The sequence below is a fragment of the Danio rerio genome, chromosome 4 (genome assembly GCF_049306965.1).
Source record: "Danio rerio strain Tuebingen ecotype United States chromosome 4, GRCz12tu, whole genome shotgun sequence".
Lineage (NCBI taxonomy): Eukaryota > Metazoa > Chordata > Actinopteri > Cypriniformes > Danionidae > Danio > Danio rerio.
The window spans coordinates 70,723,020-70,737,500 of record NC_133179.1 but is presented as its reverse complement, the minus strand read 5'-3'; the positions used below and the strand labels follow the sequence as shown (position 1 = coordinate 70,737,500).

Below are 14,481 nucleotides of genomic sequence, written 5' to 3'. Positions count from 1 at the left end.
AGTGTTGCCAGATTGGGCGGTTTTTAATTTGTTTTTGTGGGTAAAAAGTGACATTGGGCGGTTTTGCAACCGCGTGCCCGCCAGCCCCGGTCTTCACTTATAAACCTGTTATGGTCTCCTAAAGAGATGGCATTGCCCCGTTCTTCACATACAAAAGTGTTGTGATCTCCCAGCAAGAGACACCACGGTGCTTTTTGGCTTTCAGCGGGAGGGTTTTGGGGCTGGAATCAGTCAGCTACATCTGGCAACACTCGGATAGGAGTGTGAACCGGATTTGGACAGAGATAAACTGTTCCCTATTACTTTATACTCCCCTCACCACCCATTTCTTCTTCTTGTCATACATTAACTATACATATTTCATTCTATATCCTATTTGCTATACCAGTGACCCTTAAGAAATATAATAAATGTGAAATAATTCATGTCTCTTGATGTTTTTCCTAGTATATCCTTTATAGAGCACCCTCAATTTCCCTTAATTTTTCTTTTAACTTTGTCCTTTCAGTGTCATATTTTTTTACACTCAAGCACCACATGTTCCACAGATTCAATATTACAATATTCACACCTATCACATGCAAGTACTTGTATAATCTACAATGTCCACTCCTTATCCTAGTTATGATAATTTCTTTTATTCAGTTTCTTCCAATACCCCAACCTTCTATATAAATGTCTTCATTTATTCTCTTCATCCCAAGTTTTCTGCCATTTTTTCCATATTTTTTTTAGCCAAATCATTGTTTTCGCTTCTGCTGAACTTGTTATGCTTAAGCTCCAAGAAGGACTTTTATTTTGGTATAGATGCGTGACGTCACAAGCATGCGCCGCGCTGTTGTGTTTTTGATCCGGCTAAGGAAAGGTTTGTGTTTTTAAGTGTTTAAATAAACCGATTCGGTTCATTTGTGGCTTTTTAAAAGCGTTAAAATTATTGTTTTTATTTAGCATGACGTAGTTTTTTATTATCTAAGTAATTATATATATTTTTCTGTGTAAATTGACAGTGAGTTCTCAAGGCATAATAAATGAAAGCAAACGCATTTGCTTTCATAAACACAAAGGCATACACCTCATTATTTAAATATTAATGCTCGTTTTGAAGCGTAAATATTAAATATTATTCTGTTAATAACGGTGAGACATACAGTTAAGTTTTATAGTGTTTTATTACAAATATTAGTAGTAAATAAATAATAAATACATTTAGTATTATATAAATATATTAGTCTACAAATATAAATAGTAAATAAATGATTAAATACCCAAACAAAATGTTTTATACTCAAATAAACTGTATTATTTACTCTTTCAATACATTTGTTTATCAAGTCATTCAAGGCAATTGATAGTCACACTGACTGACTTACCAGCGCACTGTCTAGTGAACTGAAGAGCTGATTGACACGCACTGATGATTTACTCTCAAACCCGACAGAGCGTCAAAACAAAGATGGCGGTTGTGAAAGAGGAAGGTGAAGAGGTGAAGATTGAAGAGTTCAGCCAAGTTACTGCGAAACAATCAGGTTGGTTTTCATCCTCAAAGTTAATCATTTTAAGTGTATTATTACATTTTTCGCTTTAGAAATGAAGGAAATTCTCAGTGAACGTCATGTGAGATGTTAAAGATGTTTTAGTGTATATGAATCCTCGCGTGTGCAGACATGTTTCCATATTTCTGAGAGGAAAAATGTACGAGTCTGAGCAAAATAATGATTTAGTGTCACATTAAACTTAATATCTGTTCATGAATGTGTGGCTTTCATAATTAAACTTTACAGCTATCTGGTGGTTAGCACTGTCATCTCACAGCAAGAAGGTGGCTGGTTCGAGTCCAGGCTAGGTCAGTTGGTATTACTGTGTGGAGTTTGCATGTTCTCCCCGTGTTAGTGTGAGTTTCCTCCTGTTTCCCCCACAGTCATATGCTATGGGTGAATTGAATAAGCTAAATTGGCCCTTGTGTATGAGTGTGTATGGGTGTTTCCCAGTTCTGGGTTGCAACTGGAAGGGCATCTGCTGTTTAAAACATATGCTGGATATGTTGGCGGTTCATTTCGCTGTGGCGACCCCTGATAAATAAGAGACTAAGCCAAAGGGAAACAAACGAATGCTATCTGATGATGGTATATGATGGTATCCTTCTTCCTTCACACTGGGATTAATTAGTCAGGAATTTTCCGGAACATCAAATAATTCCTCTATTACAGACGTTAAAGTCAGGAAAGCACCTTCGTCAGTATGAAGACATTTTATAGGATTTTTGGTCTTAAAGAGAGGTTAATGATCTATGATTTATGATTTATGATACCTCTTTACATCAGGCCATCATTTCTGTCATCATTTTCTGGGGTATTTCTGAAGAATCAATTCCCAAGTACACAGTTTTAAAGTTACATTCCAGACTCAATCCCATAACACGTTCCAGTTTAAGCAAAAACTTGGGACAGCTGGTGCAAATCTACGCTGGAGCTTAGCTTGGGAACCCTGACTAGTGAAAGTTGAAGTGAGCCTTGCCAAGTATTGTTTAACCCACATAGCAGCTCTTCAGCTTCAAAAAGGAGGCGGAGAGCTTTTGACGGGAGTGTTTGATTTATTTACTTAGATCGTGCGTCTCAAACTCAATTCCTCGAGGGCCGCAGCTCTGCACAGTTTTGCTACAACCCTATCAAGCAAAGCTGATCCAAATAACCGGCGTTCAAAAGAGTCTTGAACACCTTCATGGGTTTGATCAGGGCTGGAGCAAAACTGTGCAGAGCTGCGGCCCTCCAGGAATTGACTTGATTGAGAAATTGAGACCCATGCCTAAAGCTGCGGTCACATTCGAGTTTGAGCTTGCGAAATTGTGTCGTCCGGCACGGTGAAAATGGGGCGGGATTAAACAAGATAGACATTAAGGGCCTACTCACACTATCCCATCCGTACCGTGCCCAGGCCCGTTTCCCGGATCGTTTGAGAAGTGTGAGTGCGCTGAATCAGGCTCAAGCACGGTTCACTTGGCCGGCCCTGGCCCGGTTGGAAGAGGTGTGCCTGAGCCCGGTTCACTTGGGCTTTGGCGCGGTACACTTGTGTGTGAGTGCAAAACGCGCCAAAGCCCGAAACTGAAAGCGAGACGTGACTTTTAAGGGGTTGTTTCATATGGATTTATTAATCATTCTTACTGTTCAGTGAACGCAAACTGCCATAGTTTATTAAAGACGAGAACTCCTCACTGCATGACAGCTGCGCGCCTTCAGCAGACCTCCTCATTCCTGCAGCACGAGAGCTTTATGATTGTTTATGAGCGCCAAAAGTGGTGGATCTGTTCGGCGAAATATCTGACTGCGTGTCCCCGCATCCCTAAGGACTGTTTGGCGAAATATTTGACGACATATCAAACGACTGAAACGATATAACTAGAGAAATCTCCACTGTGCTGCTGAGTGAGAGAGCGCTTCTCACTGAACAGCGCAGCAGCGATGACGTAAGCGTGTCCAGGCCCGATTGTGGTGTGAGTGCGGGCCTTCGGGGGAGACGGGAGGGGGGACAAGCGTGCTTTGGCCCCGTTCGAACAGTACCTAGTGTGAGTACGGTCTAAAAAAGCAAGCGACTGGTCCATTTTGATCTACGATTGGTCTCACGTAGTCAAGTGATGCGATTTTGCAGGTCAGAGTTCGCCAAGCTTGAACTTTTCAACACAGCGAACTGCGAAACTTGCAGCACGACCTTGCGTTTCCGGTCTGACGCATATCGTGCTTATGAATGGTAGTCTATGAGCAGAGTGACGGCAGCTTTAGATGCAATAAACTTTGTTTTAGTATTTGTAGTCTCAGTTCGTTGTTACATACAAGCATAAAATCCCCAAGATTATCAGGTTAGTGGTCTTAAAAAACATCTTAACATCTTTGCACATTTGCAACCGTAGCATCATCTGCATCGTAGCGCTGTAAACTACATCAAAACATTCATTCATTTTCTTGTCGGCTTAGTTCCTTTATTAGTCTGGGGTCACCACAGTAGAATGAACCATCAACTTATCCAGCAAGTTTTTTATGCAGCGGATGCCCTTCCAGCCGCAACCCATCTCTGGGAAACATCCACACACACACTCATACACTACGGACAATTTAGCCTACCAAATTCACCTGTACCGCATGTCTTTGGACTGTGGGGGAAACCGGAGCACCCGGAGGAAACCCACGCGAAACTCCACACAGAAACACCAACTGAGCCGAGGTTCGAACCAGCGACCTTCTTGCTGTGAGGCGACAGCACTACCTACTGCGCCACTGCCTCGCCCTACATCAAAACAGAACAAGCAAATAAACATAAAGAATAAACTCATTAACATTCACAATTAATAAACATTCAACAATCCTCTTGCTCCAGCCCGCACCCCCAAAATAGCAATACCAGTGACTCGCGGCCACCACATTTCTCAGAGGTGGTTACAAATATGCAAATATTTTCATCTTGTTGTTTTTTATACAACTATTAACTACTATCTTCATCTTCTGTGGGTTATCAATTAAATATGGCAAATCTAATTGTTTAATAAGGCCCCGTTTTAGTTTGAAAACGCATAACTTGCTATGGTTGCACCTTCCGTCCACACTACCCCGGAGTATTCGAGCCCCGAAACGCTGAAAAGGCCGTTATGGTTGTGGATGGGCAAAACGGAGACATCTGAAGACATTCTGATTGGGCATTTTTCTCAATATCACGTACACAAAGTTCAGTTTTGCATTCTTTGCTTGTAAGTTCAGACATCACAAGTTTATAACGAACTCCGGAGGACGCAAGGACACGTCGGGTAAATCTTCAAATGCAGTGTACTTTTTATAATGTCATGCACCCTGGCTACGTTTCACTATCTTAACACAGGGGTCACCAAATTTGTTCCTGGAGGGCCGGTGTCATGCATATTTTAGCTCCAACCCTAATCAAACACACCTGAACAAGCTAATCAAGGTCTTACTAGGTATACTTGAAACATCCAGGCAGGTGTGTTGAGGCAAGTTGGAGCTAAACCCTGCAGGGACACCGGCCCTCCAGGACCGAGGTTGGTGACCCCTGCTCTTAACTATAAAATGAAAACATCACATAAAGCACTGTCTCTTTTAATTTTTATATCAGCAACTTAAACATAACAGACACCAAAAATGCTAAGGCAACATGTACATATTTATATCACCGTCATCTTCACTATATGCAAATTTATAACAAAATGGAGCGTAATAACTTTCATTTTCATTGAAAAATATGAAACATTAGACTCGCACTGTGTGGTTTTGGCAATATGTGCTTACTGTCAGGCTATATGGACACAATAAAGATTATCAGAGGAAATGCGTGATGAAATATGAAATGGCCAGCTCTATTATATAATAATCAGTAACTGTATAATAACAGTATCAGTATAATAACCGTACTCAAATTTAGTCCTCTGCTTTTAACCCATCCAACTACACACACAGCGAGCATACACCGGGAGCAGTGGGCAGCTATTGCTTCCAACACCTAGGGAGCAATTAGGGCCTAGGTGCCTTGCTTCAGCTAGATTTTAAAGGTGGAGAGAGTGTGGTTCATTCACTCCCCCTTCTTCAATTCCTGCTAGGACAGGGAATCAAACCAGAAACCATTCCATTACAAGTCCAGCTCCCTAACCATTAGGCCACAACTGCCTCCACAACTGATTGGTGTTTGTCTTTTTCATCTTAGAGCGTGTGTTGCTGAAAGACGAGAGGCAAGATCTGAATATAACAGAGGAGAAAGATCAGAATGAAACACATCAAAAACATTTTAGCACCTCTGAGACTGAAAAGACTCCCTCAGAGGAAAAGCCAACAGCAATCTGCGTCAATTGTGGAAAGTGCTTCCTCAAGCGCAGAGACCTTAGTGTCCACATGCGGACTCACACCGGAGAAAAACCTCACGTCTGCCAGCAGTGCGGGAAACGGTTCGCTCAAAGAACCAGCCTCACGGTGCACATAAGATCTCACACCGGAGAGAGGCCGTTCACTTGCCAGCAATGCGGGAAGAGTTTCACTCATAAAGGGACCCTCAGGGCCCACCAGAAAACTCATCCCGGAGCGGCTCCGTTCTCCTGCAAGCTCTGCGGAAAGAGTCTCTCGCGAAAAGAAAGCCTGATTATTCACATGAGGGTTCACACAGGAGAGAGGCCGTTCATCTGCGGACACTGTGGAAAGGGTTTCCGATGTAAGGTCAGCCTCGGCTACCACTTGAAGATTCACACCAGGAATAACGGGTTCGTGTGTAAACACTGCGGAGCAAGTAGTCCGGACAAGAATCAGCTCAGGAATCACGTGAAGACGCACATGGGGGAAAGACCTTACATGTGCCATCACTGCGGAAAGAGTTCGCCCAACAAAACCAACCTTAACATCCACATGAGGACCCACACCGGAGAGAAGCCGTACATCTGCCCTCAGTGCGGAAAAGACTTCACCATTAAAGGGAACCTGCAGACTCACATCAGAGTTCACACCGGAGAAAAGCCGTTCACTTGCGCTCAGTGTGGCGACAGATTCACGTACCAGAAAGACTTGAAGCGGCATTCGCAGCAGACTCATTGCGGAAAAACAAGGTCTTCAGAGGTTATTAGGATGCTGACAAAAGGACGCAGTTCCAAGGATGTGTCTGGGAGGCTGTTTAATTGTGGCTTGTGTAATAAAACGTTTCTTTCGCCGTCACACCTGAAGATGCACTTGAAAAGACACGCTTTCATGAGACCGTATTTTTGCTCTTTGTGTGGGAAGGGTTTCAAGTGGCTCGGCAGTTTAAAATGGCATCAGAAAATCTGCATTTGCGCTAAATTAATTGCGATTGTTTAAAGCCCGGGTGTTACGGTGGCGCAGTGGGTAGCACGATCGCCTCACAGAAAGAAGGTCGCCAATTCAAGTCCCAGCTGGGTCAGTTGGCTGTTCTGTGCGGAGTTTGCATGTTCTCCCCGTATTGGCGTTGGTTTTCTGCTGGTGCTCCGGTTTCCCCCACAGTCCTAAGACATGCGCTATAGGGGAATTGGTTGAACTAAATTGGCTGCAGTGTGAATCAGTGTACATGGGTGTGTCCCAGGACTGGGTTGCAGCTGGAAGGGCGTCCGCTGTGTAAAACATACGCTGGATAAGTTGATTCCGCTGTGGCGACCCCTGATTAATAAAGGGACAAAGCCGAAAAGAAAATGACTAAATGTTACAAGACCTCGCTTATCTTGTTGCTATTGATTTTTTTTCAGTAGCTCTTTTTTGTGCTGAGAAATGCTAATTAAAATGGCAGACTAAACACTCGTTTTCTGATTGATATTGAATGACAAATGTATATGTAAATATATTTATTTTGTTATTATTTTATTATGATGCCACAATGATGTGACTTGAGAAAATATTGCTACTTAACGACACAATATGTAACATTTTTTCTTTAAAAATTTCATATTTTTTTAAAAAAACTACTAGAACAGTGTTATATATTTTGCTGATTTGTGTATTTACATAACCCTAAATATTCAAAATAGGAGCATGGAGCAATGAATAACATAAAAGTAATGAATCTGAATGAAAGGTGGATGGTAGAGCTGTAATCGGGCCATAAAAATTAGGCCCGAGCCCGACAGGTACATTTGGATTAACAGCTTTATGAAGCCTGAACCAGGCCCGGATTGGCCAATCGGGAGGACTGGGAGAGTTCCCGGTGTTCCGGTCTGTTTTTTGGCCGCGAGGGCCGGTGTTTCTTGCTGCTTGCACTCTCAGCAGTCGCACTTTTTTTTTCATTTATTTAATTATTTGACCATAGCCTCACTCTTTTTATTCATTATTTTGCCGCAGCTCCGCTCTTCTTATTTATTGTCTCGCAGCCCCATGAGCAAAATGCAGCCTGCAGGGTAATAATGGTGATTTAACTATCATTCCGGCCACTCGGGTGTATCTGCGCCATTGTGGTCCAGTGGTCAGCCAGTTGCGTTACGACGTCATCGATCCGTGTTCGATCCTACCCTGAGTAATTATTTTTTTTTTACATATAAAACTGTAAGGTTGTTGAAAAAGACGTGATAGTGTAATTAGAAACTGAATTGGAAATTACCTTATTTTAATATAGTCAGTCGTGAACTGAGGTGGGCCGGTCTAATGCTGTGTTCACACCAGACGCGGAACGCGCGGATAAATCGCGCCATTCGCGCGTAAATAGCCGCGTGAACATTTGAGGTTACTCGCTTCATTCGCGCGTCAAACCCCGCTTCATTCACGTGTCAAATTCACTTCAGAACAGATGCGGATTCGCGTGACGGGCAGGGCTTCTGTCTGCCCGGTGACTCTAGCTTCATAGCTAAATAGCTAACATGGATTTTATGAAGAAAATAACAGTGTTTATGTACTTTATGAAGGATGATAAACAGCGGCGATACGTTTAGGGCCGTGTCTGAGTCCACTACATCCTTTCAGAGGTGCATACAGCTCTTTAAGCTCATAGACTCCTCCAGAAACTGAACGTGGCTGATGGAGGTTTTCAACGGTGCTTCTGACTGAGCCCAGCCCAGTTTGATGAACTTCTTGTCGGTGTCTGCTGGGGGATTACCCCTGGGACACCGACAACAGGCGATACGTCACAATCACGCACCCACAAGAGCAAGCTCCTGATTGGTTAATGCGGCGCGAATGTCCGCTGAAGTTCAGATTTTCGAACGCATGTGATTCGCGCGAAACGCGCATTAAGCGCGTCAAACAAGCAAAATGCTCAATTCGCGCCACGCCATTCGCCCCATGCGCACCGCGCAATTCTCGTCATTCGCACCGCGCCATTCGCGCGTATCACGCCGCAGGATGTCTATTCGCACGTTTGCATTGACTTAACATGTAAATCACTCGCGCTTGACACGCGTTCCGTGTCTGGTGTGAACGCAGCATAATGCTTGAAACTCCAGGGGTGAAAAGGAGTCCCACTCCGGCCCTGGCCTGAACCCATTTATAGTCCGACATTATTCAAGTGTGCACATGCACACAGCTCTTTTGCCTTTTTTCAAGAATGAGTCATTTGTTTTAGCATCATTTATTCGTAATAAACGTAGGCTATAGGCCACTTTGGCTGGAACAAAGAAATAAAATAAGTCCTCGGTAACATCTCAGCACTCTGAATAGGCCTAGGTATATACACTTAGCCTTTAAATTGGCCAACACACCAATTAAAAGAAGTCTTTCTTCTTTTTTTAATGTCAAATTACATTAAAATAAATGATGACGGGTATTTGGCAATAACGAAATTAAGATAAAGGCTCTGCGGGATTTGTTTCGCCACTTCTCTTCACAATCTGGCATTAAGGCGACGGTAAAGCTGAATATTAAAAGAAGAATGCCAACATTGGCCTGTATACTCTGTCTACATTATGATTACAGGGTTTAATTAATATTAATTTATATTTTGATAATCCTTTACTCACCAAGATTAGGCTACGTGTTTTTGTGTAGGAACATTATTGAATCCACTGTAAATGGCTTTAGCGCAGTCCTGCGCTCAGGATGGTGCGTCCAGCAGCTGAACACCCTTTCATTGCTGCAGCTACAGGCCGAGATGCAGAGTTCTGCTCTGGCTAATTTTGCACGTTTTGGGAAGGATTGTTTGTTCATCCTTTACCAGCCAGGAACATCTATTTAGTTTTCCATGACAGCGGTTTTAAAATAGTGAGTGACCTCTCTACCGTAATACGCAGTGTATGAGCGACCGCCCGAAATACCTTGCCGGCTAGAATGACCGTTCTTTTTGGATGGGCGGCTAAACCTGAACGCAGTCAAAATCCGCTCTTTTTAACTTCTCCGTATTTTTTATTTCACCTTTTAATTTAATGTTGTAACAAACGATTTAATTACTTTCTCCCGCTAATCGAAATGCATCACACGACTATTCAGTTACTGCGCAAGCCAAGCCTGGCCCGACCCCATGTAAAATGATACGTCGGGTTCGGGCAAAGATCTTCAGCTCTAGTGCATGGTTCCTCATTAAATACTGTCAGTGACATGTGTGAATTTATCTATGTAGGTGCTGTACATTCTGAAAAAAAAAATTAAAAATTCAGCATTTCTAATTATAATAAGAATGATTTCTGAGGGAAAACGATGGCACATAATTCAACAATGGAAAACATCAGCTTTTAGTCATAGGATAAAACAAGTCATAAGGGTCAATGACTGAAACAAAAGCTATTGATGTATTGTTTCTTAGGTTTTGGACATTGTTTGGATATTTGAAAATCTGGGGTCTGTTTTTCGTACCTCGTTTAAATGATCTAAGATCATTTGGCAGATCCTGGATCTTTTAATCTTGATAAGTGATCTCTGGCTAATTTGGTTCTTCAAACAAGTTCGCGAATCGAATTAAAACGTCTGAATGAACTGATCTGAGATCGCTGCATGTGTTGTGAAGCACAGATCCATCGATCCTCAAAATCATGATCAGCAATGCAACGATTGGCTGACGGCACAGAAGCGTAATGACATCATCTGATTAGTATTCAATTATCCACGTGAGCAAAATTACATAAAATTCGTAGCAAACGTAAAAATGTAAGTCTGTTAAATAAGAAACGGAAAAACTTCCCACATTTGTTGTGGGCTGCAGGCTTCACACTCTCATGTGTCAAGAACATTTATCAATTTATTTAGATTTATAGTTAAAGCGGATTAAATAACTGGCTGTTAAGGATTTTAGTATTGATTAGTGATGGGTCGGTAATGAACGATTCGTTCATTTTGAACGAATCTTCAATATGACTCGGGAACTACGAGTCCTCTCAGGGAGTGATTCGTTCATCTGCGCGTGCGCACATTTGTGCAGGTAGTATCGTTAATTTCATGTCTTCATCACATTGGCAGAAGCCAATCATACGCGTTTAGAGCCGGAAAAACAATTGATCCGCTCACCTCTCGAGTCTTCTATCTGGTCTGAGTCACCTGTTCATCACAGGCCAATCACACACGTTTAGAGCCGGAGAAAGAATTGAACCATTCATCTCTCGAGTCCTCGGGTTTGAGTTATTCTGTCACGTGATGAACGAACGATCATGGCTCCTATTGGCTCAGACTGTGCATTGATTAAGATTATATGTGACTGTCAGTGTAACGTGAATGAACCCCTGACATTTGAAGACATGAAGAGGTGAGCTGAGCAAAGAGACAACAATACCTTCATAGACAAAAGAGCAGGTAAACATTGAAGTATTATTTTCTCCTTCTTAAATTCTACTTATGACTTATTTGTCATGTGATTAACCTTTTGGGCTAGTTGTAGATGTGTTTGGAAGCAATTCGTAACATTTTCATAATATTTTGGCAAATTGAACCAAATGAACGAAATGACTCGAAAAAAGATTCCTTCATCTCGATGAACGAGACTCAAAGATCCGAGTCAGTAAAATGATCCGAACTTCCCGTCACTAATATTGATGAAGGTGTCTGAAATTTTTGCGAAGCATCAAATCACCGGCTATTATTTGTCTAAACGTCCATATTAATAAATGTTCGCTTTGAACCCCTTGGGGAGAGAACACTCCGTGACAGTCTTTGTACTTCTATTTCAGAGTCTACATCGCAAAAGTTTTATTTTCATATTTTTTAAACTTATAATTAACTTATTGTTATAATTTAATTTATATTTAATTAACTTTGCCTGAAAATGACCTGATCTAATCCTGTTTATATCAAATAAACCTGCTCTGAACCAGGTTTGAGCTACCAGGGGGGTATTCCAGAAAGCTGGGTTAACTTACCATCTGCTAAACCCTAAACTCTCAGTTGATTTACCCAAAACCTGCTTACCGCGAGTATGTTGGTTCCAAAACAGGTGGTAAGAGTTAGTTAAATCAACCTCCTGAAGATAACCGCGGGTTAATGCGCGTGCACGGCACAAACCTGAAGGCATTTTCAGTAGATCGCCGAATTCACGAGTCACCATAGAAAGTCACGGTGAGAAAAAAAGGGCAACGCACTTTACAGAGGCGAAGCTGGAGGTTTTAAACGCAGAGATTACACATCTGCTTCAACGAAGGAAAGAAATATAGAATAAGAGATAAGAAAAGAAAAAATAAATAATAAGAAAGTTTATTAGTTCATTAAATTACACATGCCACCCTCCATTTTATTCATTGTAATGAACAATTAAACTACTCTTTAACATCCTTTTTGAGTATATTGTGTAACCATTCATGCATTTATTTTTCTTGCCATTAATTTCTTAAGGCCACAATATGTGTATTGACTAATAAGGCTTATAGAAATTGTAATCTTTCTGGAGCTAGACCTCTGTCCAAAGTCATTAAACACAGAAACATTCTCCTAAAAGGTAATATTTAATTACTGGAGCTCTTTATTTAACACTCTAGAATATTCTTTCTGACATGCAGCTAATAGAAAGAGGCCTGTCTAACTGCTGTGGTCCACCAGTTAGAGGAGCTGCTCTGTCCTTTAATAAAGGCTCATAAGTGGTTGAGTTTTTGACTTAAACCACACAATCTGTCACTGTTGTAAGTGATTGTTGTCAGGTAGCTTTAGCTTCTTTTTATGCTTTTTATTTTCCATGCAGACGAAGTTCCTTCTGCTTCAACTAACAAGCAGTGTAAAAATTTGTCTGCACTTTTCCATATTTGAATATTAATCTTGGATCACAAAATATTATATATATATATATATATATATATATATATATATATATATATATATATATATATATATATAAAATTTAAATTCTAAAGTAGCTGTATAAGGTCCATCTTCAAATATAAATAAAGTCACATGAGCATCACCTTAAGGTGAGAAATGTATATGAAAAATATGTTACACGTTGAAACGTGCGTGTATAAAGCAGTGTAAAAAAATCATTCATTTTATTTCAGGAAATTAACAGACCAAACTATTTGATTAAACATAGTTTTTTGACAAATTATATTTCTTACCACTCTTCCATCTCTTTTGTCTGCCTGGGTCACTGAGATTTCCTCTGGGTCAGGCTGCAGGTACGTGTCATCGTATAAGGCAGAAAAGGGTATCTTTTGTCCTCCAGCAAGTAACAATGTAGTGCCCAGTAATGATTCTATTGTATAATACAAATGTATTAAAAATAAACATTGTGTAAAGCAACATTTGCTTTATTTTTTTTTTTTTTACTATATTTGTGTTATACACTTGAATCATTACATCCTGAAAATCAGCCATTTAGCATCAACATATAGTGATGAGGTGGGGTCATCACATATGTGCTGGTAGGATGAAGCAGTAATGAGTTTAATAGTTGAAACACCAAAAGATTGAGGACAGAACATTAAGTTGTAAAAACTTACACAAAAGTGTAAAAAACAGTTCAGTGCCAGGCATACTGTACAGGTGGTCATACTGCCACATTGTACAGTTGCCTAAAATGCCCTGACGCGAATACAAAGAGCTGCACTGAATGTTTTTTATGGTAAGCACAGACTTGCGGTTTGTCACATTTGATTTCAAAAAGGTTTGTTAAATACATTAACATTATGAATTTGGTTATGAAAAAAACTATGCACTTATAACCCTCTCACAACGAAAAAACTTGTATCTGTGTGTCCACATCCATAAATATTCTCATCAAAAGAGCACGCAATGCTCATTAAACTCTCTGAAACAGACAAACTCTGAAACATAGCAACTTACTCTCTGAACATAACCTGCTCCGGAGCAGGTTATCTTCAGAGAGTAAGTTGCTATGGCTAAATAACATACCCAGAAGTTACCTCCGATTTTGGAACCAAAGCTGAGGTTATCCACCTACTTACTCTCAAACTTACCCGGGTATGTCACATAACCTGCTTTCTGGAACAGCCCCCAGAACTGTTGCTACGAAAACAACTCTCGGATGAGTTTTGAAGAACGAAACGATCCTGGATCGTGTCAAATAGTCAGTAACCGAGTCCAGCTGATTGAGTAATCCACATAAACGATGAACAGACCCCTGAGGGTCCAAATAAATCAAAACACTGAGGAAAGTCTCAGTAAACTTGTCCAAATTAACTATATTAGTAAACAAACATTAGGGTTGGGTACCGAAGCCCGGTGTCATTATAGCACCGGTACCTTTGTAACCAGTATGAACCGGATCAAATCAGCATATGAATTTCAGTGCCTCATTTTCAGAGGTAGAGAGGAAGGAGGGCTGCTCAGAAATGCTACACGCCACTGTGGATGTCAAATCGTTGTCGTTCTAAAATGCCATTTAAAAACAAAGACAGTGTAAACAGGGCCTGAGTGTGTACTTTTGGCGAGCGGATTTGCAACCGGGGTGGGCGGAGGATCGCGATGCCGGTGTTGTCTATCGGACGAACCGTACATAATACGTACATAGCAGAGCTTGCAAAACTGTGTTTTTTTTTGTCGACAACACGAACGTTGTCAACATAACTCACTGGAAATCCAAAATGCTTCCACACCGGCGACTTCATTGAAAGAGGAGAGGGTTTAAGTTCTGTCGACGGGTCTC

The 14,481-nt window shown here is 41.1% G+C and overlaps 2 protein-coding genes across 2 annotated transcripts in view; one reads left to right on the top strand and one right to left on the bottom strand.

The window, feature by feature from the left end:
* Positions 1–1,511, bottom strand: part of si:cabz01054394.7 — an 11,168-nt gene extending 9,657 nt beyond the window's left edge. Inside the window, exon 1 of the mRNA XM_073948758.1 lies at positions 1,371–1,511. The gene's annotated coding sequence lies outside the window, so the exon portion shown is untranslated. The remainder of the gene's footprint in view (positions 1–1,370) is intronic.
* On the top strand, positions 810–12,157 carry si:cabz01054394.6. The gene is made up of 3 exons (XM_005165007.6): positions 810–865; positions 1,439–1,526; positions 5,698–12,157. The coding sequence occupies exons 2-3, from the start codon at positions 1,454–1,456 to the stop codon at positions 6,828–6,830; spliced, it is 1,206 nt and encodes a 401-aa protein (XP_005165064.1). The 5' UTR covers positions 810–865; positions 1,439–1,453; the 3' UTR covers positions 6,831–12,157.
* Positions 12,158–14,481: the final 2,324 nt, after the last annotated feature.